The sequence below is a fragment of the Tasmannia lanceolata genome, unplaced genomic scaffold (genome assembly GCF_043159265.1).
Source record: "Tasmannia lanceolata isolate RefF3 unplaced genomic scaffold, GAP_Taslan_0.1 ptg000044l, whole genome shotgun sequence".
NCBI classification, from domain to species: domain Eukaryota; kingdom Viridiplantae; phylum Streptophyta; class Magnoliopsida; order Canellales; family Winteraceae; genus Tasmannia; species Tasmannia lanceolata.
Window position 1 is genome coordinate 17,299,138 of NW_027518721.1, and position 26,557 is coordinate 17,325,694.

Here is a 26,557-nt window from a genome sequence, read left to right on the forward strand (position 1 = left end):
GGTGCAACAAATGTGCAACCAGATACCCATATAGGATAGGGGTATGAAGCCAAGCCGAGTAGGGTGTTCTCCCAAAACCAAACGACGCACAAAGAGGAGGGTTAGTAAGAGAATGAGACTGGGCAAGTCTCCTATATACAAAGGAGGGGTATGCAACTTGGACTGAGCAAGTCCCCTAATAATGGGCTTGGGCTATCGCCTTCATCGCCCTTGCAACGAGAGGGAATTCTAATATTTAAAGAATTTAACAAAAATCTAAAAGACTGTGTTAGTCTATCAAAGAGAGAAGAAAAGTCTAACAGATAAACACAAATTCCATTCTATTCTTATAAAAATAAATCAAATACCAAACAAAGAGAAATTTTCAATAGAACAATAAACGATCTATAGCAATTATAAAATGATAACAACATTAATTCGTCCAGACCAGCCGCTGGATAGCCTAATAAAGTAAAAACAATATCAAATACTTCAAAACCAACCACAAACCCCAATACGGGGACTCCAATGAAATCAGATGATGCCAAAGTAATCATCTGATATCAAATACACATGATAATATTTCTAATCCCACCTTGAGATCAGACAGTACTCATGTCGATAATATCGAACAGAATAGTCATCTGATCTCCTTCTTCCTATTAACAATTTATTTAAATAAATAGGAATGAGTATAATAAGCTTTGAAATCATCTCACCTGAACAATCTATTTATTACCGGATTTGGGGTGCCCAAGAAGATTGCATAGAATATTTTAAAATGATCAAATGAGATAATGATAAAAAATAAATGCAGGAAGGTCTTGTTAATACAAAAATGAAATATTGTAAACATTATAATAATAAGATGTCAGCAGTCTATACCTTTCTTAAAGAAATGACATCATTCCAACTTAAAATATTATCATTCAGAATATTTAGGTATTTCTAAAAATATCATAAAGCTCTATATGCCAATCAGAAACAATAAAACAAAACCATAAGAAAAGTATGTAATTTTAATAACATGGTGTTATTTTAAACTGAAACAGGGGATATTCTTGCTGGGGATAGATTTTAGGCATTTACAGGAAAATAATGGTGCTATACAAAGGAAGGGATATTAATATAAATGTTATCATTTTTCATAATTATACAAGACATGCTTGCTTCTTTCCATAAATATACTCATGATGGGCAAGGAGCCCAATAATAATGACATAAGTAAACTGATTTCATGTAAGCATCAATGCATGACAGTACCTTGGCTAACCATAGTAGTACTCGATATTATAAACATCAACAGATTTCAACAACAAGCTAGGAATTGTTATGAGTTTTGTCATGATTTAGAAAACAAAATGGGGCTGAAAGTTCAAAACATTTGATTACAAGAATTACAAGTGCAGCAGAGTAAGCTAGAATTTTGACACAAAGCTTAATGTCCTCATATTATAAGCTAGCACATTCAAAACCAAAACCTGAATTTATGATTATGTATGACAAATTCTGTGCAGAATTCGTCCTAAAATTCATCTAGATCAAGCTGCTGAGGAGTCCTAAGATGGAGATACTTGTCCTGCAAATGGTTCCCAGTCAATAAAAGGCTTTGGAAAAAAGGGCAAATTATTTAAGCTTGAAGGTATGGACTCCTCAAGCCTGCTGTTTTCAAAGTACAGCTGGATGAGGTGGGTCAACCTTTATTAGAATTTGAAACCTGTTTGGGAATACATAGCCTAAACCTTAAAGAAGTTTCATGAATTGGCAAGGACTCAAAAGAAATTAAATGAACCTCTTCCAATTAAAGGTGCCTGTCAAAATCAAATGCCAACAGATTTAATATGAGAAGCCAAATGTGGAACTTATGTTTCACTGAATGAAATGGATGAAATTCAGCCACACAGGAAGCAAAACTGTCAAACCATTGGTTGGGGTCTATTATAAATGGTCCCATGACCTGTTTCTTGTAAAAATTGAAGCTCATTCTAATAAGAGATATTCAGCTAATCTTTTAGTAACTTGCCAGACTCATGTGGTCTCAAAAATTGTACTTTTATCAATAAAATCAGACACCAGCATCAACCATAGATGACCAATGTCCCAATTTATGAAAAACAACAATGTTTAAAATTCTCTTGGACAGGGCTAGTTAATTCACTTCAAAGGATAGATTAACAAATGATCATAAAAAGGGAGAAAATAATAATAATTAATATTTTTAAGCAAAATTTTGGATCTTTTCACATGCCTTTCACTAAACACCAAACATACATTCCAATCCAAGGCTTAGGAGCAGCAATTTGTAAGCTAGTTATGTACAAAGTTGTACAAAGTTAATCCATGTAGTTAATAACCCTTCCACCAAATGGATCCACAACTATTAAATTCTCTAAAGCTTGTTAAATTGTAGAGATATAATGCTTCCCACGAAACTTGCTTTAGATCAACAAATACAAATATTTGCCCAAACCAGGGATTATGAATATAATCTAGTCTTTTATATTAACTTCAAGAAAAATCTTAGTGATTTCATTCATAAGATGAAGGCTAAATACCTTTACTACAATATCAGGACCATTAATGTCTTTATATGGACAAAACTTGCTTTAGAATATGAAGAAGCTCACTATAAATCAACACGTTATTAATAAAACCTGAACTTATGAAATCAAATTTAAATCGAAGAAACAATAGAACATATTAAACTAAATACTAACAGAGAAAAATACAAATCTATAATAGTAACAGCTTAATAGAACAGATCTGAGCTATTGGAATAAATCAAATAAAGGAACTCACCTGGAACGATTCCACACACTTTATTGAAAGTCAAATTTCAAATTTGATACAGAAGAAATTGAAGAACGATCAACAAGAAAGATCTTGCCAAAACGAAGTCTCGCTGAATCTCAACCTGAGCTTTGGATTTGTTGAAATTAGCAAATCCTTCTCTTATTTCCTTCTGAAAATGATGAACTTGAAATTTGCCTTGCCTAAGATAAGAATCTGGCACAGATTTTTGATCGATCCTGGCTAAGAATAACCAGATCTAAGATTTTAGCAAAGCTATGGTTTCGGAGAAGATGAAATGGAGGCTAGTAGGTGAGGTGCCGGACTTCATGAGATTCACCGGAAATTGCACCGATCAGAATTACAGAGTGAGGATTTTCTAAACCTAGATGAAGATGAGCTATGGCCAAGGGTTTTGATATAGTGAAAATCAAGATTTGAGCTCAAACGAAATAGAAAAGGACAAATCCGAGTGGAGAAGAAGAAAAGGAGCTAATGAAGCCACAAAAGAGAAAAAAAAAATCAACGAAGAAAAGCTCGCTGTTGACAAGAATGACCGGAATCTGGCCGGAGAAGATGACTTTTGGCCGGAGTTCAAATCTGCCGGAAAATGGAATCCACCGATGCTTTGTTGATCGGATCTAATGATTATCAAGGTAGAAGATAGCAGATCAGAGGCTGGCTGGAATTTTGGCCGGAACTTGAGAAAGGGTGGATGATATGGGTTTATAGAGTAGAGAAAATGAAAATAAGGTTCTTGATGGAGCTTTGGGTGAAAGGAAGAAGAAGGAATCAGAAAATAACTGGAGCTTGGCCGGATTCCAACCGGAATCCCGTCGGAGAAGGATCGGAAAAGATCGGAAAAAAAATGGTTTTGGGTTTCTCTCGCTAATCTCTCTGCGATTTTTCTTTTTTTTTTCTCTTTTTTTCATTTATCTGATGATTTTTTCATTTTTATAGAAAATTTAGGAAATGATATTGGCACTACCACTGATAAGCGCACAAATGTGCGACCCTGACCGGATGATTCACCCCCCCTACAGTTCGATAACTGCACTAACTCCGCTTGTCTTTTCCGAAAATTTTCGTCGGATTTTTCTGAGATTTTGCAGGGGCTTTTCGGAAGTCTCGAGGCTTCTAAATACGTGTTCATGGGCATTTGAAGCATTAGGTTGACCTAGATTTTCATTAAAAAGCAAGGATTTTGGGATAAAAATCAAAACCTAGTGGGCCATCCCTTGATTGCACTACTTATACTCTCTCAGCCCATTTGCTGAGCAAACGCGCTCGGCTCTTCCTGAAATTTTGCAGGGGCTTAGCTGGGACCCTAAGCTAGCTTGGGGTGAAATTTTGGGGTTCTATCTCATTTATTTGATGAGGCTTTGCTCAAACACGAAGGGATTAGGGCACGGTCAAAATGGGGTGTCTACAGATGCCCCTCTTTGGCAGAGCGTGCTTGTCGCGCGAATGTCAAAGCTGAACTGACAACACATTTTGACTGGCCCAAGATTAAAGAGTTCAAAATTTTTGATTTTTGATTTTTTTTTTTTAAATGATATCCACAAGATATATGGTGAAATAGCCTTTCACCAGACTCTGACTATGGAAACGTTGGTGAGATAGCCTCTCTCCAACTCTTAACTCAGTACATATTGACGAGATAGCCTCTCTTGCAAAACATTAAATGACAGATTTGATTGTAAATGATCTTGAAATTTGGAGAGAAAATGGATTTGAATGCCTTGTAGAAACGGACTTGAATGCCGCGTGGAAACGGACTTTTAATGCCCTGAATGCCGTGTGAAAACAGGCTTGGAATGCCATGTGAAAATGGACTTGGAATATTTGAATGCCGTGTGAAAACGGACTTAGAATACCATGTGAAAATGGACTTAAATGACTTGAATACCGTGTGAAAACGGGCTCGGAATACTATGAATGCCGTGTGAAAATGGACTTAAATGCCATGGCGAAAACATTTTTTTTTAAAAATATCTTTCAAATGGTGAAAGAAAAGACCAAACTCCAAATCGCGGAGCCATTGGCGAAAACAGCTTTTAAAATCTTTCAAATGGTGAAAGAAAATGACCAAACTCCAAATCGCGGAGCTATTGGCGAAAACAGCTTTTAAAATCTTTCAAATGGTGAAAGAAATGACCAAACTCCAAATCGCGGAGCCATTGGCGAAAACAGCTTTTAAAATCTTTCAAATGGTGAAAGAAATGACCAAACTCCAAATCGCGGAGCCATTGGCTAAAACAGCTTTTAAAATCTTTCAAATGGTGAAAGAAATGACCAAACTCCAAATCGCGGAGCCATTGGCTAAAACAGCTTTTAAAATCTTTCAAATGGTGAAAGAAATGACCAAACTCCAAATCGCGGAGCCATTGGCTAAAACAGCTTTTAAAATCTTTCAAATGGTGAAAGAAATGACCAACTTTGATCGATTTTACAAGGTGAAAAAAAAATCATTCTTTGCCAAGAATGATTGAAAATGCATGATCTTTGCCGAAGATAAAACTCAAGGAACTTGAAGAAAATTTCAGGTATTGACCCTTTTAGAATGAGTGAAAAACATTTTGCTGAGGATTTGACGATTGCAGGAGCAAATTCTAGACTCCGCTAGGGATAAAATTTTCTGAAAACTTGACTTTAAAAGAAAACAATTTGATTGAAGAGACTGGCTCAAAGATTGTACTCAAGCTTCTCTGGTTTTCATTTGCTGAGAATAGCTATCCTAGTTATCATCACGCTTGATATCTTTTATGACGTAAGTCATAAAAGATGCCCCTAGTATGAAATACTTCCATAACAGATTCGTAAGAGAGCAAAACACAGGAAATGGTTAAAAATTTTCATTTCATTGAATACTTGCGGTTACAAAGCTTTCAGGTTTACAACAGGCTGTATCTGCCTGACAATTGCCTTTCAATTCTGACGATCTCTGCCATTTCATATGGGCTTGAAAGCCTGCCATATGGACTTGAGAATCAATCATCTTCGGAACTTCACTCTGCTGCGCATCACCCTTGAGGGGATATAAATTCATCATTTTTTTCATCACCCCAGCCTTGGGAGGAATATTAACCACACAGGACTCTGGAATTTGACCTTGACTCAACATAGAAAAAGACTTGGACAACCAGCAAATGAGAACTTCGACGGGCACAATGACTTAAACTCTAAGAGAGACTGAATCTGCTTCTTAGTCTGATAAGTATTTTTAAAATGGTACAGTCTACCACTCTTAAAATCTTTTGAAAACCGTATTTAAAGGTGTTTCATTCCTTTTTCCAGTATTTCCATCATGGTTATTATTCCCTTGGATTGCTTAGTCTTAACCCCTTAGCCTTGAGAGTGTCAGAAGAATTTCTGTCGGTGCTTACTCAGACTTTTGAAGTAGTGCTGCCGAAGAAATGAAAGTCTTGCTGGCTTTCAGAGGTTCTGTCCTTTATGAAGTCACTGCCATGACCAAATTGCCTTTTCAGGTTTTCGATTTGGCGGACCGCATGCCTTAATTTTTGCCTAAGCCGCCCTTTCAGGTTTTCAGCTTAGCGGGCGAATGACCCTAACTTTTGCCTAGACCACCCTTGCGGGTTTTCAGTCTAGCGGGTCTAAGACTCCATTATTTTTTTTTATTTTCTTTCTGTTTCTCTACAAACCTGGGCCTAAGTACACCAGAAGGACTTTTAGGTAGGCTTGGGTTCAAACAGGTTAACATTTGGTAAGTTTTCATGTATTTGACCGAATCTGGCCCTCCAGACTGCCTACGTATCCCCAAAGGAATGGGAATCAGGCCCGCGTAGTTCGCCCCTTTGGGTTTCAAAATTTGTTTGTTTTGTCTTTTTTTTTTTTTTTTTTTTTTTTGAAGATTTGAAAGTTTTGAAGGATTTGACCGAACCCGAATTGATCAGGCTACCTACGTACCCTATAAAGAGGGATCAGGTCATGACGTAGTTCAGGCTATTATCTTTTATGACGCAAGTCATAAAAGATGCCCCTGGTTTGAGTTTATCAAAGAATGAAAGTGTTTTTTTTTTTTTTTTTTATTTAGGCCCAAAGTGTTTGCAAATGGTTTTTTGACTTTGAGGTTGTTGGCTTTTGAGCTCTGATCGATCAAAGACGGCCTCCTGGTGTATCTAAGCATAGTACTTTTTTAGTTGGTCCAGGTTTGTAGGTTCTGTTAATTTTTCTCCATTTTCATTGAGGAGTCTTACGGCTTTTCCAGGCAGGACTTCATCAACAATGTAAGGACCAGACCAATTTGGCCTGAACTTCCCTCTGGGATCAAACACTGGTGCCCTGTAAGACTTCAAGACGAGATCTCCTGGTTTCAGGTCCCGGACCTTGACTTTCTTGTTAAAGGCTCTTTCAATTCTTCTCTGATACCCTTGGATGTGATACAAGGCTCTCAGCCTCTTTTCATCAATCATCTGCAATTCCTGATGTCTGGCTTTGGCCCACTCAGACTCTGGCAGATTCGCTTCCATCATAACTCTTAGAGACGGGATTCTCCCTTCAACAGGGAGGACTGCTTCCATTCCATACACCAGAGAGTATGGAGTTACACCTGTAGAAGATCTGATCGATGTCCTGTAAGCCCACAAAGCAAAAGGAAGCTTGTTCGACCAGTCCTTATAAGTCTCGGTCATCTTACTGATTATGACCTTGATATTCTTATTCGCTGCTTCTACCGCCCCGTTTGTCTGCGGTCTGTAAGGAGATGACTTGTGATGCTTGATTTTAAACTCTTCGCACAGGTGCACTACCTCTTTCTTGAAATGAGATCCATTATCAGAAATCAATTCATGAGGTACTCCATATCTGCAAATGATATTCGCACGGATGAACTTCGCAACTGTATTGGAAGTTATGGAAGCATATGAAGCAGCTTCTATCCATTTCGTGAAATAATCAATGGCCACCAAGATGTACTCGTGCCCACTTGACGATTTGGGATAAACTTTGCCAATGATATCAATTCCCCATACTGAGAATGGCCACGGCGAGGTCATAGAATGCAGCTCCGACGGAGGCACATGAATAAGATTTGCATAGACTTGGCATTTATGACATTTCTTCACGAATGCGAAACAATCTGTTTCCATTGTGGGCCAATAGAATCCAAGTCTTAGGATTTTCCTTGACAGCATCTTACCATTCATGTGAGGACCACAAACACCTTCATGTGTTTGCTCTATGAGCTCTGCAGCCTGATCTTCATCAACACACAGAAGCTGAATACCGTCAAATGACCTTCTGTACAACTCTTCACCACAAATGATGAAGTTGGCAGCGAACTTCTGAAGAGTTTTCCTCTCTTTGCTGGAAGCTTCAAGCGGATGCCCCTTGCCTGAAATGAAATTTCTGATATCTGTATACCATGGCTTTCCATCTGGACACCTGGCAGATATTTCAATGGCATTCACATGTGCTGGAGCCCATTGCAACCTTACAGCTAAAGGTTGAACCTCCATTGTAGCAGAAATGTCCAACATTGATGCCAGAGTAGCCAGAGCATCAGCAAAGTGATTTCTTGTCCTCGACAGATGAGTGAAGGTGACATTCCTGAACTTTTTGACCAGAGATTCGAGATAAGTATGATATGAGATCAACCTCGCCTCTTTTGTCTTCCAATCCCCATTTATTTGACAAATGATCAGGATTGAATCTCCAAATACATCGATGTCTTGAATTCGCAAAGCCAAAGCTGCCTCAAGTCCTGCGATGCATGCTTCATATTCTGCCATGTTATTGGTGCACTCAAATTGCAACTTGATGGATAACGGAATGTACTCCTTCTTTGGAGATACCAAAACAGCCCCTATTCCTTGACCATGATTATTGACAGCTCCGTCAAAGTACATAAGCCATTTGGAACTCGGAATCTCTTCTTCAATGTCCATAATCTCTTCATCAGGAAAATCAGCCTTCAGAAAAGCATTCTCTTCAATAGGAGCATCAGCTAGCTGCTCAGCGATGACCCGCCCCTTAATTGATTTCTGAGTGACATAAGTGATGTCAAACTCAGACAGTAATAGCAACCATCTGGCTGTTCTTCCAGTAAGAGCGGGTTTTTCGAACAAATACTTCAACGGATCCATCCGTGAGAGCAAAAATATCTTGTTCGACAGAAGATAATGTCTAAGCCTTTGAGTCGCCCAGACCAATGCTAAACACGTCTTTTCCAAGACAGTGTACTTGATTTCATACTCCAACATTTTCTTACTGATGTAGTAAATGGGCTTTTCTTTCTTAGACCCTTCCTCCTGCTGAGCAAGCATACAACCCATTGCTGTATCCGTGATGGACAAATACATCAACAACGGTTGACCAGGAATGACCGGGGATAAAACAGGAGGCAAAGACAAACATTGCTTGACTTTTTCAAATGCTTCCTGACATTCTTCATTCCATTTCTTGGAAGAATTCTTTTTTAATAACTTGAAGATGGGTTCACATGTCATAGTTAAATGAGATATGAATCTCCTCAAGTATTGCACTTTGCCAAGAAATCCACGAATCTGCTTTTCTGTTTTTGGTGGTTGCATTTCTTGGATAGCCTTGATCTTCTGAGGGTCTACTTCGATTCCTCTTTCACTGACCATGAATCCAAGCAACTTCCCTGACGTGACCCCAAATACACATTTATTAGGGTTCAAGCGAAGCTGAAACTTTCGGATTCGCTCAAAGAACTTTCTCAGAGCGACTGTGTGCTCTGGCCGAGTCCTGCCTTTGACAATCATGTCATCTACATAGACCTCGACTTCTTTGTGAATCATGTCATGAAGAAGAGTAGTCGCAGCTCTCTGATAGGTGGCACCAGCATTCTTGAGACCAAATGGCATCACTCTGTAGCAATACGTCCCCCACTGAGTAATGAATGCCGTCTTCATCATATCCTCAGGCGCCATCTTGATCTGGTTATACCCTGAGAATCCATCCATAAAGGATAAGAGTGCATGTCCAGCGGTATTGTCAACCAGGAGATCAATATTCGGAAGCGGAAAATCATCTTTTGGACTTGCCTTGTTCAGATCTCTGAAATCGACACACATTCTGACTTTCCCGTCCTTCTTGGGCACCGGTACAATATTTGCAAGCCATTCAGGGTATTCAACTACTTCGATGAATTTCACTTCGAGTAGTTTCTTAACCTCGTCATGAACTTTCAATTCCCATTCTGTTTTAAGCTTTCGGAGTTTTTGCTTCTTCGGCTTGATGCCAGGGATTAGAGGTAATTTGTGTTGGACAATATCCTCGCTCAATCCCGGCATGTCGTCGTAAGACCAAGCAAAAACCTCCTTAAACTCTTTTAGCAAGGTGATTAATTCTTTACGCTCCTCAGGAGATAAAATTTTGCCAATTCGTATTTCCCGAATTAAGGTTTCATCACCTATATTTACGGTTTCAATTTCCTCTTCAAGTGGTTTTGCGCGGCGACTCTCCTCTTGTTGAATCATATGCTTGATTTCAAGGGGAGTTTCGTCGGCTTCCTCTTTAGAGGGGGAGTCTTGATTATCATTATTAGTTACTTGATCAGGTTTAGAAGCAGGATCAGTAGAAGAGACAAGTACAGGAATGTAAGCAAATGAATCTTTTATTTCATCAGAATGAATGATTACATCAGATGACTTGCCCACATCAGGCGTTACAGACTCTGAAACAGAATGAAAAAATAAGTCGACATCAGTATCGACACAACCAGAAATATACACAGACGAAGAATCAATGAATACGTCCTCAGACTTAGAATCGACACCATCAAGGACAGACTCGTCATCTACTTCAGAGGTAGACCCGACCTCTACAGTACCTGCATCAAAAGAAAAGTTAGAAATAACAGACTCTGGGACGGACTCAGAAACTGACACATACTTTGAAATAACTGACTCTTTTGAAGGGACTAGAATGTACTGAGGGATTACTTGGGGTATAACCTGTGAGGTCCAGTTATCCAGAGGTCCCTCGGCTGGGGTGATATAGTCCTCTGGGTTCAGAAAAGGTGCGTCTCTTCCAATCATAGCAATGACTGGTGCCTCAGTTTGAAACAAAGAATCTAGGAATTCTGGCTCAAAATTTTCAACCCAGTCTGAGTCTGGTTCCTCTGTCACTACTGCCTCTGTAATCTGCTTACTGTAAAATTCTGCTGGCAGCTCATCTGCAAAGAAAATCTCAAGACCCGGCAGCTTGGTCCCATCCTCATCATACCATGGCTCTGAGAAACCATAATAAGGGCAATCAGCTCCCTCTTTTCGGAATCTGCCATTCATGACTTTGCTGAAAGGTCCCATTGGAAACTCTAAACCTTTGCGGCGACATTCTGCCCATTTAAACATGTAGGCTCTCATTTCCTGCACCTCCTTGCGAGTCGGCTTATATCCCAACCCAAACAACCCATCAGATGTTTTCAACTCGGGCCGCTCAGTCAGACCCTGCATATTCTTTCCCAAACCTGCCCCTGGGAGATACCCAAATCGGCGCATCATCTTGACTACCCGAGTATTGGTGCTAGAGAGAAACATAATTTCTTCACTCATAGCCTCTTTCATGGTGATAGCCGAAACTTCCATTGAAAATCCTGTCAGACTGATATCTCTTGTGTTTTCAGTAACAAGCTCTTGAGATATTTGTCCAACTTCTGGCTCGGGATCTCCTTTGACAGTGATCACCCGATTGTTTCGAATGAATTTCAATTTTTGATGAAGTGTGGAAGGGATAACTCCAACCTTGTGCAGCCAAGGTCGACCAAGCAATAGACAAAAAGAAGTCTTGATATCTAACACCTGAAATTCAATGTCAAAGGTTTCTCCTCCAATGACAATCTCAGTAGCCAATGTTCCAATAACATCTCTTCGAGTCCCATCATATGCCAGTATGCCTTGCTCAGACGGAATGAAGTCTTCAGGCCCAAAACCCAGAGTAGTGGCAGTGCTCAAAGGACACACGTTCAAAGCTGACCCATTGTCTACCAGTACTTCGGAGACTTTCTTCTGGTTGCAAAGCAGGGTAATTTTGAGAGGACGAGTATGGTCCTTCCCTTCTGACGGCAAGTCCTCATCTGAGAAAGATAAGGCTTTTGAAGCCTTGGTCATGGCCACCAAACCGACCAGCTCGTCAGGAGTGATCTCAACTGATACCTGGGATGAGTTCAATTCATGAAGTACACCCTGTCTGTGCTTCGGCGATGCCATCAATAAACCCCAAATGGACACATTGGCTTGTGTCTTCTTGAGCTGATTCAACAAGTTATCTTCTTCTTCCTCAAGCTTCTGTTTCTGCCTCTGACTATCAACCCCTCTCGCAACTTCAGCGGGATTATCAACTCTGAGTTCAGCTGGCTTAAAGACTCGTCCACCCCGTGTGACGTGGCGGAGTTCATCACATTGATCGTTCAGGAGCAACAAATCTTCATCTTCTATCCTAAGGGTGTAAGGGGTTTTTATTTCTTCTCCCTCATCATCACTCACCCTTAAGACATATAGAGATTCAGAATCTTTCTCCTCATCTTCACACTGGAAAATATATGACTGGTTTGATGGCCCAGCCACATCAGGATCGTTCCAGGATAAAACATATGGCCTTTCGGATTCTGCCAACTGATCTCCTTCTTCAAATTTCCAGACATAGGGTTCTTCGGATTCCACAGCACATATGAAGGAAGCCGGATCAATGATATTTGATTGTCATTCATTTATGGAGCTGATTTTTGGTGGACACCCTACCCATGAAAGGGCCCATCAAATGAATGCTTTGGATCCCACCCAAAATGTGGCCACATGAGTTTTTGGGGCAGCTGCTCAGTTAAGCTAACTGAGCAGCTGCGCAGGAACACTGCCCTCATATATATATATATATATATATATATATAGAGAGAGAGAGAGAGAGAGAACGGTTCCTACACACATGGGTAGATAAGTTGTCTACACACTACCTTAAAATACAGTGGGAACCACATTATTTGGGTGATCCAAACCATTCATTTTTAAGGCCCTCTCATAGATAGGGTGTCCACAAAAAATCAGATCCATAGGATCATCCTAACCATTCGAACTTTGGAGGCAAAAAATGAAATAATTTGTGAAGGTTTAAAGACATCCATTTTACCTCTACAAATCGTAGGGTTGGGATGATCCTATAGATCTGCTTTTTTATAGACACCCTATCTATGTGAGGGCCTTTAAAATGGATGGCTTGGATCACCCAAACAATGTGGGCCCCCACTGTATTTTAAGCTAGTGTGTAGAGAACTCTCTACACATATGTGTAGGAACCGTTTTCTCATATATATATATATATATATATATATATATATATATATATATATTCAATGAAGCTCCCATAAAGCTTCCAAATAAAGCAAAATTCTTTTGGATCTCTTTGGCACAAGATTATCAAGTGTCTTTAATGCTAACCTTGCCTTCCAAGATGTTTCCAAACATAGATTAGCTAATTAAGAAAAGGGTTGCTTAAATGCGAGGCCACAATCAGTTTCAGAAAGTCTAAATATGGAAACTTCCAACATGCGAATGTTGAAGAGTGTAGGCAAATTAAGTTGGAGAGATTCTTTAACAGTTTGAGTACCTGTTTTATCTTCGTAGAAAAATGGTAGAGTGGCAAGAGAAATTATTTAACAATTTGAGTACATGAAAACATGAGTACATGTTTTACCTTATTACACAAATAGAAGAATGGCATAATCATAAGCTGAGAAGAGTTCGATCAATGGGTGAACTCACAACTATTTTACTATTTTTCATTTGAGTAGATATTTTACAACACCTGGGATGTGAATTTTCATGAGATATTCTTCCCAATCGATGCACTTGGGGTCGAAACATAACATCCCATCTGCCATGCCATCATCTTTCATCGCTGCCCTAAACTTCTCTGAGTTGAAGTTGTCGAATCTACACAACACAATTATTATCGTTAAACGCTAAACAATTTTAAGAGAATGTGATCAAATCATTTTAGATGATATATATATGAGAAAACGGTTCCTACACATATGTGTAGAGAGTTCTCTACACACTAGCTTAAAATACAGTGGGGGCCCACATTGTTTGGGTGATCCAAGCCATCCATTTTAAAGGCCCTCACATAGATAGGGTGTCTACAAAAAATCAGATCCATAGGATCATCCCAACCCTACGATTTGTGGAGGTAAAATGGATGTCTTTAAACCTTCACAAATTAGTCCATGTTTTGCCTCCACAGTTCGAATGGTTAGGATGATCCTATGGATCTGATTTTTTGTGGACACCCTATCTATGTGAGGGCCTTAAAAATGAATGGTTTGGATCACCCAAATAATGTGGCCCCCACTGTATTTTAAGCTAGTGTGTAGATAACTTATCTACACATATGTGTAGGAACTTTGCGTTCGATGTTCTGGGCTTTGCGTTCGATGTTCTGGGCCGATTCAAGGGCGAGAGAAGCATACCTTACCTTTAGTGACGTGATCATATTTGATGTCACTTACAAAACGAACAGGTTTAACATGCCGTTCGCACCATTCACTGGAGTTAACCATCATAGGCAGTCGACTCTATTTGGATGTGCACTTCTTGCAGACGAGAGAGAGGAGACTTTCACCTGGTTATTTGAGCAGTGGCTCACGTGTATGTTTGGTAAAGCTCCAGGTGCTATAATAACTGATATGGACAGAGCTATGCAAAATGCAATTAGGAAAGTGTTTCCACAGACCAGACATCGGTTTTGTTCGTGGCACATAAAGAAGCATCTCCTTGAGCATGTTGCAGACATGAGAGATGCCGACAGTGATTTCTACAAGGATTACAATCATTGGTTTTTTAGGAGGAAAATAGAAGATTCTGAGACAGAATGGAAAACTATGGTTGATAAATATGGTATTGATGAAAGTCATTAGTTAGGAAAAATGTGGGATCTCCGTGAGCATTGGGTCCCCGCCTATTGGAGAGACACATTCACAGCAGTAATGACATCTAGTCAACGGAGTGAAAGTATAAATTCATTCTTTGATGGTTATGTTAACCAGAACACTTCTTTAGTTGAATTCTTGAGTCAATACGATAAGGCACTGGTTGAGCGGCGTAAAGCTGAATCCGAAGAAGATTTTAAGTCTAAAAATACAATTGCCAAATTGAACACAACCAGCCCATTGAAACGAAAGGCTGGGGAATTCTATACGATGAAGATGTTCACCATATTCCAAGAAGAGATGATGGGTAATTTTGCCTTATGGAAAGATAAGTTGGGAAAGAACGGTAATGTTGTGGAACACAGTGTAGGAATTAGGACAGATGACAAGAAGAAATACGTCAGGGTTCTGTATTTCTATGTATTCTCTATTTCTGTCAATGGAAACAACCATGTCGTGACAATCAAATGGTGGTTTCATATGGAAGATGCAGAACTGGAGGCATAGCTGCAATCCATCTATTGTGTATCGACGCATTTATTTTTCTCTATGAATGCCATTTATTTATATAAGAAATATATCATTCAATATCATATTATATTGTTATTAGAATTTTATAGCCATTTCAAAAAAAAAAAAAATATCATATTATATTCTGTGCCTGCATTATGTGTTTCTTGTAGTGAGTGTATAGTTTCTCTGGTGTCAGTTGTAGAAAACTTGATAGGAAATATGAGGTTCTTTGTAAAGCAGCTGGTATTCTTCTAAATAAGGTGATGCCTTTGGTGTGTGGTGTATTTTGCTTTTCTTTTATTCTTGAGACCTTGGTCTTGTTTCTTTTGCTTTTCAATGATATTTGATTGTCATTCAAATAAAAAAGGTGCATGTATCTAATCTTGAAAAGGAAAAAATGGCAGCTCTTCAAACAAAGAACCCATCAAGACTTGAAACAAAGTCGCACCTAGCTCAACAGCCAGTTACTTGTTAATTCTTATTTCATATCTTTTAGTGTTGTAGACAATTCCAAGTTATCTCATCATATATGTGTTTGCAGGCTGCTTGGATAAGAGCTGAAGAGGAGGAAAGAAGGCGATCAAAGGGCATAGATCCTATCTGATACTGACTTTTTGTTGCTATGGTTCTGCTCCTATGAAGATGTTAAAACTTCTTTTATGTTTGTTCCCAAAATAATGAATCAAAACAGTATTCTTTCCAAGTTTCTGTCGATCATTGTTCATTTTGTACTAAGATTAGCTCATGTTTGTAATCCGCCTTCATCTTTTGAGGTGCCAAGTTGTGCACTGTAATCTACATTTCAGCATGTAAAGGGCAGCAACCAGTAGGGTTGTGTGTTCTTGAAAAAGAGCAAATCTAAAGGTGATCAACCTGACAGACTTCTTGTTCTGTGGAGCCCATTTCTTTGACGAGTCTGCTCTAATGGAAACTTTGGGTTTGGACTCATGATTGTAATAATGTAATCTATTATTTCACCATGGGGAGGACATGGTGTTATGTGAATCAAAATGACACTAAGGCCATGTTTGGCAACTGTGATTTTTTTTTTTCATATTGTGGACAGGGGGGGTTGTTGGATTGAGCAGGCAACAAAACTCTGTTTTGAGTAGAGTTTTTCTTTGTCCCTGTTTTCCAGTACATCAAGCAAGTGAATAAGTTCCCAATATTCTTTCTGTATGTAAATTTTTGCCATGCCTTTCTACAAAGTCTGAGCTGCAATCTGCATCTGACTTGAAAAGATTGACTTGAGTTAAAGGATCAGCCAAACCCTTTTCATGGAATGCAAATCTGTAAGGTACCTTTTTTTTAATGGAAAATTTTGTTAAATACCTTAAAATATGTAGGTCTTATTTGCCTCTGCTGATGCATTTTGTCAGGTTTTTCATACTTAGATGCATACATGTAGCATTCTAAACCCTTCGATTTGTGGAGTTGGGTCGATCTGGCGTTGAGGTTTCTCACTGGGAGGTATCACAATTTTGGGGTTCTCTTAACCACAACAGGTTGTTACCAGAAACAAAACCATAACATATATGTATATCGAGATGTGTTTTTGCGTGAATTCTGTGTGCAAGTTTAACACCTGATATATTGTTGGGGCAATGAACCCCTATATACATGTCACCTCTCTAGTTCACCTGCACTCAATTCTCTAGTCCTTATACGTGCAAGAGATACTTATACTATTCCCAAGCCGCAGGGCAAAACTTCCATAAAATAGGTTGACACCAAAGGAAAGGTACCTATGTTTACATGGATCCCCTTAAAAGGGGACAAATGGCATTTTGGTGTGTAAAAGTGCGGGACAAATAGCATTTTCGAACCATTTGAAGAAGCCTGACATGTCCCTTCCCCACAATTTACCACAGCACACAAAGCAGCTACACCAGAAATCACCCTTCTTAGTGCCTTACAAGAAAAGACCCAAAACCAAAACAAACAGTAATAAAGAAAAAAAAGTCCTAACTCCCAAATAAGTACCTGTAATAGGATCAGGGAGGGTCAAGGAATAAGAAGCTCGAAGGCAACCACTTAGCAAGAAGAAATAGAGAATACATAGAGAAAATACCGTTAGAGTGGAGCTCCCCATGGCTATAGCAATGACAAAGTGGGCCCTTCACGAAGTAAGGACTACAATGCTTTGAGAAGAGTTTTAAAGAGCAGCAGAGGCACATGGTGCCAAAGAATAGAGCATAAGTTGGGAGGTGGGACCAATGGTGATGGATTATTCTTGGGTTTGCTCCTAAGTGGCAAGACGGGTTTTACCAAGATGACTAGAACCAAAAACATGAAATTTTGAGGCACAAGATACAAATTTTGGAATTTCAAAGTATCTCTTTTTAACAATAGCTTCGGCTGGCCCTACTTACTAATATTTGTCTCAGAAATGTCTCAGAAAGGGTGAATCTCAAGATATTCTAGTTTCTTTTTTGTTGGTGTCTGATTTAAATCGGAAATACTCAAAATTTGGGCATCTGTTGAGCAAATCTACCGGGCGAATCTGATCCAATCGTGCACAAATTAAATTGAAAGTAGAAAATAATAAAACAAGCCACAATATGAACACCAAGATTTTTTCATTTCTCCTGAACCATAAGTAATACAATCAGAGTTTCGATGTCACTTCATACAATTACTTGATACTACTACTACTTACCTAACGGTAGAACCATACAAAAGGATACTACTACTACTACCTAAAGGTAAAAAGATACACAAAAAACACAAACATAAACCCCATAATTACAAACCCTTTAAACATGTTAAATTCATTCTTCCGTATGATATTCTCATTCTCGAGTGCTGTTATGCGGTCTTCGATCCCTCTATTTTCGCCAATACTTTCTCGTCGATTGTGAATCCTTGGGTAAGTGGGTGACTCAGTACCGTCGAAATCAAGGTCAGCCCATTCGAAATACTCACACCTGTAGCCCTGCATGTCGTTTCCAACATTAAGATTTATACATGTTAAGAATTAAATAGATAAAAACTACCAAATAAAATACTCACTTTGATTCCAGCACATTTGTAATATGGCCGGCCTCTATTGTTGTTTGTGTTACTGCGAGTAATTTTGCGAACTGCCATCTCTTTACAGTCACATTCGGGTGGTCGCATGCCCCGTGAATTAGCACTGTAGTTGCTTGAGGATGCCATTTAATTCGCTTCTCTAAATAGAATATACAATTGTAAGGAACACAAATCATATGACCTCAATATTCATTATTTTACAACAAAAAATGCCCACTAATCCCTGCCCATTTGGCATTTCCACTATTCCGTTCAGCTGATTACAGATGAATACATTATTTAGGTGCAAATAATGAAACTTGCAAAGTGGGAAACTAGGGTTTCATTTGGCAGAAGACCACAAATAAGTAAAAAATCCCAAATTTCCAGAAAAACTAAGAAGATTAAAAATCAAGAAGATTTCACCCTATTTTTTCATGAAGATGAAAAAAGAAAAAAAAATAAAAGAGATGGATTGCAGAAAGAGTAAGAAACGCACCTGGTAGAAGAGGTGAGAGATTCAGCAAGGGTTCGCTTCTTCTTCTTCCAGATTTCTGATTTTTCTACAAAAGAGGGTTTGCTTCAACGAGCGATTTGGGTAATTTTTTTGGGTGAAAAATTCCAACAGAGAGAGAGAGAGAGAGAGAGAGAGAGAGAGAGAGAGAGAAAAGCGTACGAGAGCTTTTGGGGGTTTTTTCACCCAAAAAATCCAACAGAGAGAGAGAGAGAGGGTTTGCTGGGGTTTTTTTTTCACCCAAAATTTCTTCACAGACAGAGAGAGAGGAGCGTAGGTTTTGGGTTTAGGTTTTGTTTTTCTCCCAAATTTCTTCACAGACAGAGAGAGAGAGAGAGAGAGGGGTAGGAGAGCCGATGGGTTTGGGTTAATTTCTTCACAGACAGAGAGAGATCGGGGTAGGAGAGCCGATGGGTTTGGGTTTTTTTTTTAAAAAAAACACAGTGAGAGAGAGAGAGAGAGAGAGAGAGAGAGAGAGAGAGAGAGAGAGAGAGAAGCGTAGGTTTTGGGTTTTCTTTGTTGGAAGAAGGTTTGCTGGAAGAAGAAGGTTGATTTCTATCGCAGAAGTAAGGTTGATTTCTATGTCTTCCAATGGAGTGAACCCAATAACTCTTGTGCTAGCAAACCCAGCTATGCATTCCTGAAGGAAAATATCTAAACAAGCAAAAGGCAACGCATCTTGAAGGATACAATAGAAGCATCCCAAAACCTTTTAAAAAGAGCGATGGGTTTGGGTTTCTTTTTAAAAAAAAAACACAGTGAGAGTGAGAGAGGTTTTGGGTTGATTTCTATGTCTTCCAATGGAGTGAACCCAACGCATCTTGAAGGATACAATAGAAACATCTAAAGAGTGTAGGTTTTGGTTTTCTTTGTTAGAAGAAGGTTTGATGGAAGAAGAAGAAGAAGAAGAACGATGGTTTGGGTTTGGGTTTTTTTTTTTTTTTTTAAAACACAGTGAGAGAGAGAGAGAGAGAGAGAACTCCGTGAGAGAGGAGATGAAGATGGAGAGCCGATGGGTTTGGGTTTGGGTGATCCAAACCGTGAAGATGGAGAACTCCGTGAGCCGATGGGTTTTTTCTTTCTTTCGAGGTTTGGGTTTAAAAACACAATGAGAGAGAGAGAACTCCGTGAGAGAGAACGACGTTATTTTTGTTTTAATTTTTTTTCGAGGGTACGTCGAAGACCCACCCTCCGTAACGCCGCAGCATTTGTTTTCGAAAATGCCATTTGGGCCCACCATTTCAACCAATCAGAAGACTTCTCTTTCCTCAAGCGTACCTAACGAAATGCGCTTCAAGCGTATAATCTTTTTCCTCTATATATATATATATATATATATATATTTGAATGGTATATACATACTCAACTCAACCTAACTCAACTAAGCCTTTGTCCCAAACTAGTTGGGGTCGGCTAATGAATCCTTAAGAAAATTTTCATGAAGAAGGTGAAAGGATCTACCCGGCTCAAATTGACTAAGTCTAATCCTGACACTAGTTGGGTTCATCTACATGGATCATTTTCTTCCATTCTATCCTATCCAAGGTCATGTTCTCTGTTATGATCCTAGCCCTCAAGTCTTTCCACACTGTTCCTACGCAAGTTGTTTTCAGTCTGCTCCTACCCCTTTTTACTCCATCAACTTGGCACGAGTCACCTCTTCTCACTGGAGCATCCAAAGGCCTACGTTGGATATGCCCAAACCATCTTAAGCGGTGCTCTCTCATCTTCTCCTCAATTGATGCCACCCCCACTTTTTTTACGAATGGCTTCAGTTTTTTTCAGTTTTAATTCGATCTAACCTTGTGTGGCCATCTTCGCTACACTCATCTTATGCACATGCTGCTTCTAGGTGGCCCAATATTCTGAGCCGTACAGCATGGATGGCCTCACAACTGTCTTATAAAACTTCCCCTTCAACTTGGTAGGTATTTTACGATCACAAAGAACTCCTGAAGCATGCTTCCACTTCAACCAACCTGCTCTTATTCTGTGGGTTCCTGAGGTGGCACTCACAAAACATAGGGGCGCACTTTGTTTGGATGATCCAAAGCATTCATTTGATAGGCCCTCACATAGATAGGATGCCCACAAAAAAACTTCATAGGATCATCCTAACCCTTCCATTTGTGGAGGTTAAAAGGATGGGTATAAACCTCCATAAATCTAAACCTCCACAAATGGAAGGGTTAGGATGATCCTATTGACCTGATTTTTTGTGGGCACCCTATCTATGTGAGGGCCTATCAAATGAATGCTTTGGATCATCCAAACAAAGTGGGCCCCCTATGTTTAGTGAGCGCCACCTTATATAAGGTAGCGCTAGCGCCACCTCAGGAACTGTTTACTCTCTCTCTCTCTCTCTCTCTCTCTCTATATATATATATATATATATATATATATATATATATATATATATAGCTTAGCGAACATTTGCACGCTGTGTAAGAAAGAAGAGATTGAACAATCAACTACTCATTCATCGCAACATGGATGAAAGGCATGAATCATGACTATCTAGTGCTATGGTATTCATTTTATTTTTATTTTTTGAAAATTGACAATATATTTATATACTGAAATCGTTAACAAGAACAGGTTCTTATGCCCAAAAACTCTTACGGAAAGTACATACTCCCCTCCCCCCCTCACCAAATTACCAACTTCACTAAACCGAGAGTAACTTCATCCAGAAGCTCGTAAAAAACTTTTCATAAAAAAAATTTTCATGCACCCTTTACCCTAGCAAAAGTAGAGATCCACGGAGGAAAAATCCTCGAGCAGCGAAAGACCAAAAGTCCCTCAAGCACGCTCAGAAAATCTCATTAAGGGTGCATTTCCTCAATAAAGGTAGAGAGTCACATAACCAAACCATCAGCAACTTCCCTTCCATCCATCAAGACAAAGACAAGACACAAACAACCTTCACAATCCTTCTAGAAAAACAGAGACCTCCAAGACAAAAACACAGAAAACCCCCAAAAAACATTTACACCAGAGAAGTATAAGAGCCCCTTACTTCTTGAGAGCATTTAGCTCCCTGCTCCCCCTAGCTGGCGTCTTCCCCTTCTCAATCGCATCACGCTTCTCAATCTCTAGAAGCATCTCCTTTATCTTCTCCACGTTTTCCTCAAAACCAATTCCCAGGTTCTTGCCCACTTTGAACATTTCATCAAATTCTTCTCGAAAAGCTTGCTCCTCCTTATCCACTATTTCCACATTCTCAACCACCGAATCCTGTTCGGCCCTTCTCAGACAACTCTTAATCATCCCGCTAAGGTCAACATCCATGGAGTCTATGGATTAAGCAGTCTCCTGACTACTGACTAATTCCTCCCAATCCACCTCCCCCGAATCCGTTTCCACTTCCAAAGTCTTCTTTTCTTAAGCCAACGCCTTTTTGAAATGGGGCAGCTCATGGAGAGGGATGCAGACCTCTTCCATCGATCTCTTTCCTGTAAGGGCTTCAATTTCATCTTCCTTACCTTTAGTTTCCTCTAAGAGTTTCTTCCACTGATGCTCTAGAAACGTCTGTGTAATTTCACCACGTGAGGCTGATCGCTGGCGCTTCGATCGTTTGGCATGGCCTTGTTTTTTGAATGACGTTGTTTCATCAACTCCTAAGCCTTCCCCCCTCGGCATTTTCCTTTTACCCGTTCGATCAAGCCTTCTTTCTTCCTCAAAGGAGCTGCAACTTCTGTCCATGTGAACAAACTCCAAGAGATCAAGGAGGGTAGAGACAAGTTTCTTCTTTTTTGATTCGTATCTGCCAAAACCCTTACCCTCCTTTTTTTTATATAGGAATGAATCGACTCTTGAGTGCCTTAATAGATAACTTTTCTCGATTTCGTAACTTTGGCGCATGTAAGTTGCAGGATTAGTATGAAATCCTTTCATATACCTTTTCACGTATTTTCCTCGATATCTTGAATCGGGACGCGATGTAGTAAATCTATAGGTGGTTTCACAAGGATCCAAATGATGGTTATCTCTTACCGGTGAAATGACATCTCTCTCCATCCTCGAGACTCAACGATATTTAATATTTTGTTTCGCCTCCCTTCTATTCTGACTCCCCATTTTCTTCACACCCCGGCAGGGTCATTTAATGCCCTACTCTTAGTCGTTTCCAGGAGCCAACCATCTTCAGCCGCGTGATGCCCTGTTTTCATCGTCCCGGCCAATGAGGACACAACCTCCTTTGATCCTAAATCAAATTTGAAACTAGGATACAACGGTCCTTTGTCCTTTCCCTGATGTACAACTTTTTTTATCTCTGTCAGCTTGTGGAGATCTCATCATTCCAGCCAATGATCTTTTTGCCCTATTAGACCCCAATTCAAATTTGAATTCAGGGTTCTTCAACGGTTCGCCTGTTTGGGCTCGAGCTGGTTTTCCTTTCCTCATCTCGCCAGAGATTACCTTATCCTCAAGTGTCAATATACCGGACTTGTCCCCTTTCGCAGGGTGGGACATATCTTCCAAATGGGATGTGTCATTAGTGTTCATCCCACCATTAATAATCTCTTCTTCCAAAATGCTCATGACTCTTATTAAAAACTTCTATTCTCAACCCTCAAATTAATAAATGGACATAAATGTTTCCAGTGTAGGTTTAGAATTTTTGTTGAAGCAAAAATATAAAAAATAAATAATGCCTTTCTCCAACAGCTTAAGCTATTGGAGAAGTTGGTAAGTTAACATGGTATCAGAGCCAAAGGTCTTGAGTTCAAACCTCCCGGATAGCAAAAATCCACATGCGATGGTCGGCCCAAAGTGGGACCACATGTGCCACGTGTTTGCCAAGTGGGCCACACGTGCGGGGGAGTGTTAAAAATATAAAAAATAAATAATGCCTTTCCCCAACAGCTTAAGCTATTGGAGAAGTTGGTAAGTTAACGCCATACAATGATCATGGTATCCATGCATTTTAACTTGAAGGACCTGACCAAATAACTTACCAAGGGACTCGATCGTCGATGGTATCCACGCGTGAAGTGGAATGTCATAGGATCTTATCCAAATGGATTTAACCCCATTATTAAGAGTTGGATGCCATGGTTGCAAAAGAGGCAAAGCAGTTTCCCATGGCCTCGCTTCCCCAATATAAAACTTCTCTTGCTTAGTTTTTCCGATTCAAATCTGAATAGAAATTCATTGGTGTTGATTAACATAGGTTTCTAGAGATTGGGCATTCCCCACCATTTTTTTTGCCCACACCCAAGCCTCATCAAGCTTCCAGTTTCTAATTTTCATACGCCCCATCAAGCAACTTGAGAAACTTCATGCGTTCCTCAATCTCTTTACCATAAACAATTAACTCCAGAAGTTTGCCATGATATCCAGTGACATCATTTGTTACCTCCAAACATTTAGAGGGGTCTCCGCCATCAAACTCCGGCAACGCAATGTCTTCCAAAGTCTTCACAAAGGACTTTCTACATCGACTTCGTCCCCCAAAATTATAATAACCACAACTAGAGCATTCCCAATCCTCCCCGGAAGGTTTTGCCATTCGCTTGTGTGGCTTGAATCTAGACACACCTCTCCCATTTCCTTTTCCCCTCGACAAGATCCTTTGGTCAAAATCGTGTCGCTCACCTTCACTACTAGATCCATAATGGTGTTTGATGTTATCTAGTTTGAAGACCTCTTCCCTTCGACCATCTCGCCTCCCAATCTGTAAGGTCCTTCGACCAAAAGATTGCCGTTCACTATCACTACCAGATCCATAGGAGTACTCATGGTTACATCAAGGTGACGAGCGAGTCGAGTTGCTGATATTCTTCCCATTACCGATTAAGATGGGGTTCTTTCTACAACAGTCTCTATGTATTTCCAAAGTTGAAGCGCCTCATAAACTGAGTAGCCTGCTTCTATAATATCGAGATAGGTGTCTTTCAGGCTCTCAATCTTGTAGCCACAACTACAAGTTCCCCTTCCAATCGAGCTGCCCAGACAAAGTACATCTTGGGATCCATCCCTACTCTGCGCAAAAAAGTTTCGTGCTGTCATCTAGGTCTCAACTCCAGCTCACCTCTGTGGTATTCATTGGGTCTTTCAAGAATCAGTGCTAAAACCTTCTCAAAATTTAGAGCATATACCAACTTGAAAATAATGGACCCATCCTTTGGGCAATGAAATCTTATGGGGTTTTTGAGAGATTTGGATTGAAACGAATACACTTGTTTGAGGACAAGGAAGCTTCGATGTCAAATATAATTAGCGTTGATATGCCTCCAATCCAAACAACAAAACCCAAAAATGTGAATATCCTAATTTAGTTGGCAATAGCAAGACAGTCACCAAATAACAGATCTGCTAGCAAAGATGAAAAGATAGAGAGCAAATATATATTTGTTTGAAAACACTAATGAAACCAAGCAGGTATTCATAGTTTCATACATACCGTATGTCCCAAAATTTTAGACATCCATGTCCAGCAGTCATTATTAAATTTGCACTTTCTGCATCACTGTAAACCATATATTACTTTTCAGAAATTTCAAATATATAAAAGATCTGAACAAATTTAAAACTAAAATGGCATTTGATGTTGCCCTTAGGCCAAGCACAGGAATTTATTTTTGCAACATCGAAGTTTAACAGCACCCCAAGACTTCCCAATTCATTATCCATTAAATTTGGTGTCCATCCATTGCAGGTGTGATGCAGAAAATATAAAGGAATTTCATGAGTCAACCTACAGTAATGAAAGAGAAAAACTCAAACCCAGTGTGTGGTCAGTGATCGTTAAATTGTTATTATCAACGTTGACAATTGAACCAAGGGTCCTCAAGAACAACATTAAATCCATGCGACCTCAAAATTTGGCAGTGAGACATATTGGGAGCCAAATCCTCCATATCACAAAGAACAAATCCCTATGGCATTCAAAGATCCAGCCAGCAAATATAGGATCCCAGGTAAGACAGAATCTCCAGCCAACAGCCAAGCAAAAACGGTTGCTCTCAATGCAATTATTTGAGATAAATATTCGAGTTTAATAATTATTAAAATCAGACATGTTAAAATTTAAAATCGAAAAGGGAAATCAATTATTTTTTAAGGCCTTTTCATCCAAGCCTGAGAAATTCAAGCAATCCAAGCACAAAATTCTCCTAAAACAAAAGCAGAAAACACCGTTGCTGTCATATGACAAAAACAGTCATCTATGGTTTCCGATTCTCAAGTTGTGAGGTATGAGTAGCAAAAAAATAAAGCTGAAGTGAACACCCATAAGATTGAGATTCACAACAAATAGTCTCCTTAAATCTATCTATATAAATATTATAACAAAACAGCATTGCTCTGGAAATAAATTCTGGTATGAACTTAATTTGAGAAAATTAACATAACATACTAGAAGACTATGATAATGTCCCATCAAAACGCATGAATCACCAAGCATCATCTAGGCCAAAGCATATTCTTTTCCAGTAGCTAATACGTGCTTTGGTAGCTCCAAATCTTTGCCACAAGTGGGGAATAAGGTCCCAACATGTCTCTATTATATGCTAAGTTATCAAAACTGTTTAATTACTTTGATGGCAGCTCCTTTGGTAATCCAGGAAGGGCAGGGATTGGAGGAGTAATCAGAGACTCATCTGGGACAATTATCATGACATACTCAGGACCGTGTGGGACATGCGACTCTAATGAAGTTGAGGTAAAGGCTCTACTCTTTGGCTTGCGATGGGCGTGCGGACATGATCAGCATCCACTTATAGTGGAAGGAGATTCATCCAATGTAGTGGCTTGGGCTACTGAAACAGCAAAGGGCCCTTGGCAACTACAGGAGACTGTCGCGGAAATATTGGATTTGATGCGAATCCTCAACCCAA

At 39.5% G+C, this 26,557-nt stretch overlaps 1 protein-coding gene across 4 annotated transcripts in view; it reads right to left on the reverse strand.

Annotated features, from left to right (window-relative positions):
- Positions 1-13,360: 13,360 nt before the first annotated feature.
- The window catches only part of LOC143864040 (alcohol-forming fatty acyl-CoA reductase-like), a 66,132-nt gene continuing 52,935 nt past the window's right edge, over positions 13,361-26,557 (reverse strand). The window contains exons 10-13 of one of the 4 annotated variants that reach the window (XM_077374859.1): positions 25,123-25,188; positions 18,699-18,762; positions 18,200-18,359; positions 17,752-18,114 (exon numbers count right to left, since the gene is read on the reverse strand). In XM_077374859.1, the coding sequence (XP_077230974.1) occupies positions 18,720-18,762; positions 25,123-25,188 (109 nt within the window). In that variant the 3' untranslated portion in view covers positions 17,752-18,114; positions 18,200-18,359; positions 18,699-18,719. Of the gene's footprint in view, positions 13,680-17,751; positions 18,123-18,199; positions 18,360-18,698; positions 18,763-25,122; positions 25,189-26,557 lie in introns of those variants that run through there. The other 3 variants (XM_077374858.1, XM_077374860.1, XM_077374857.1) reach the window with 3 other exon arrangements.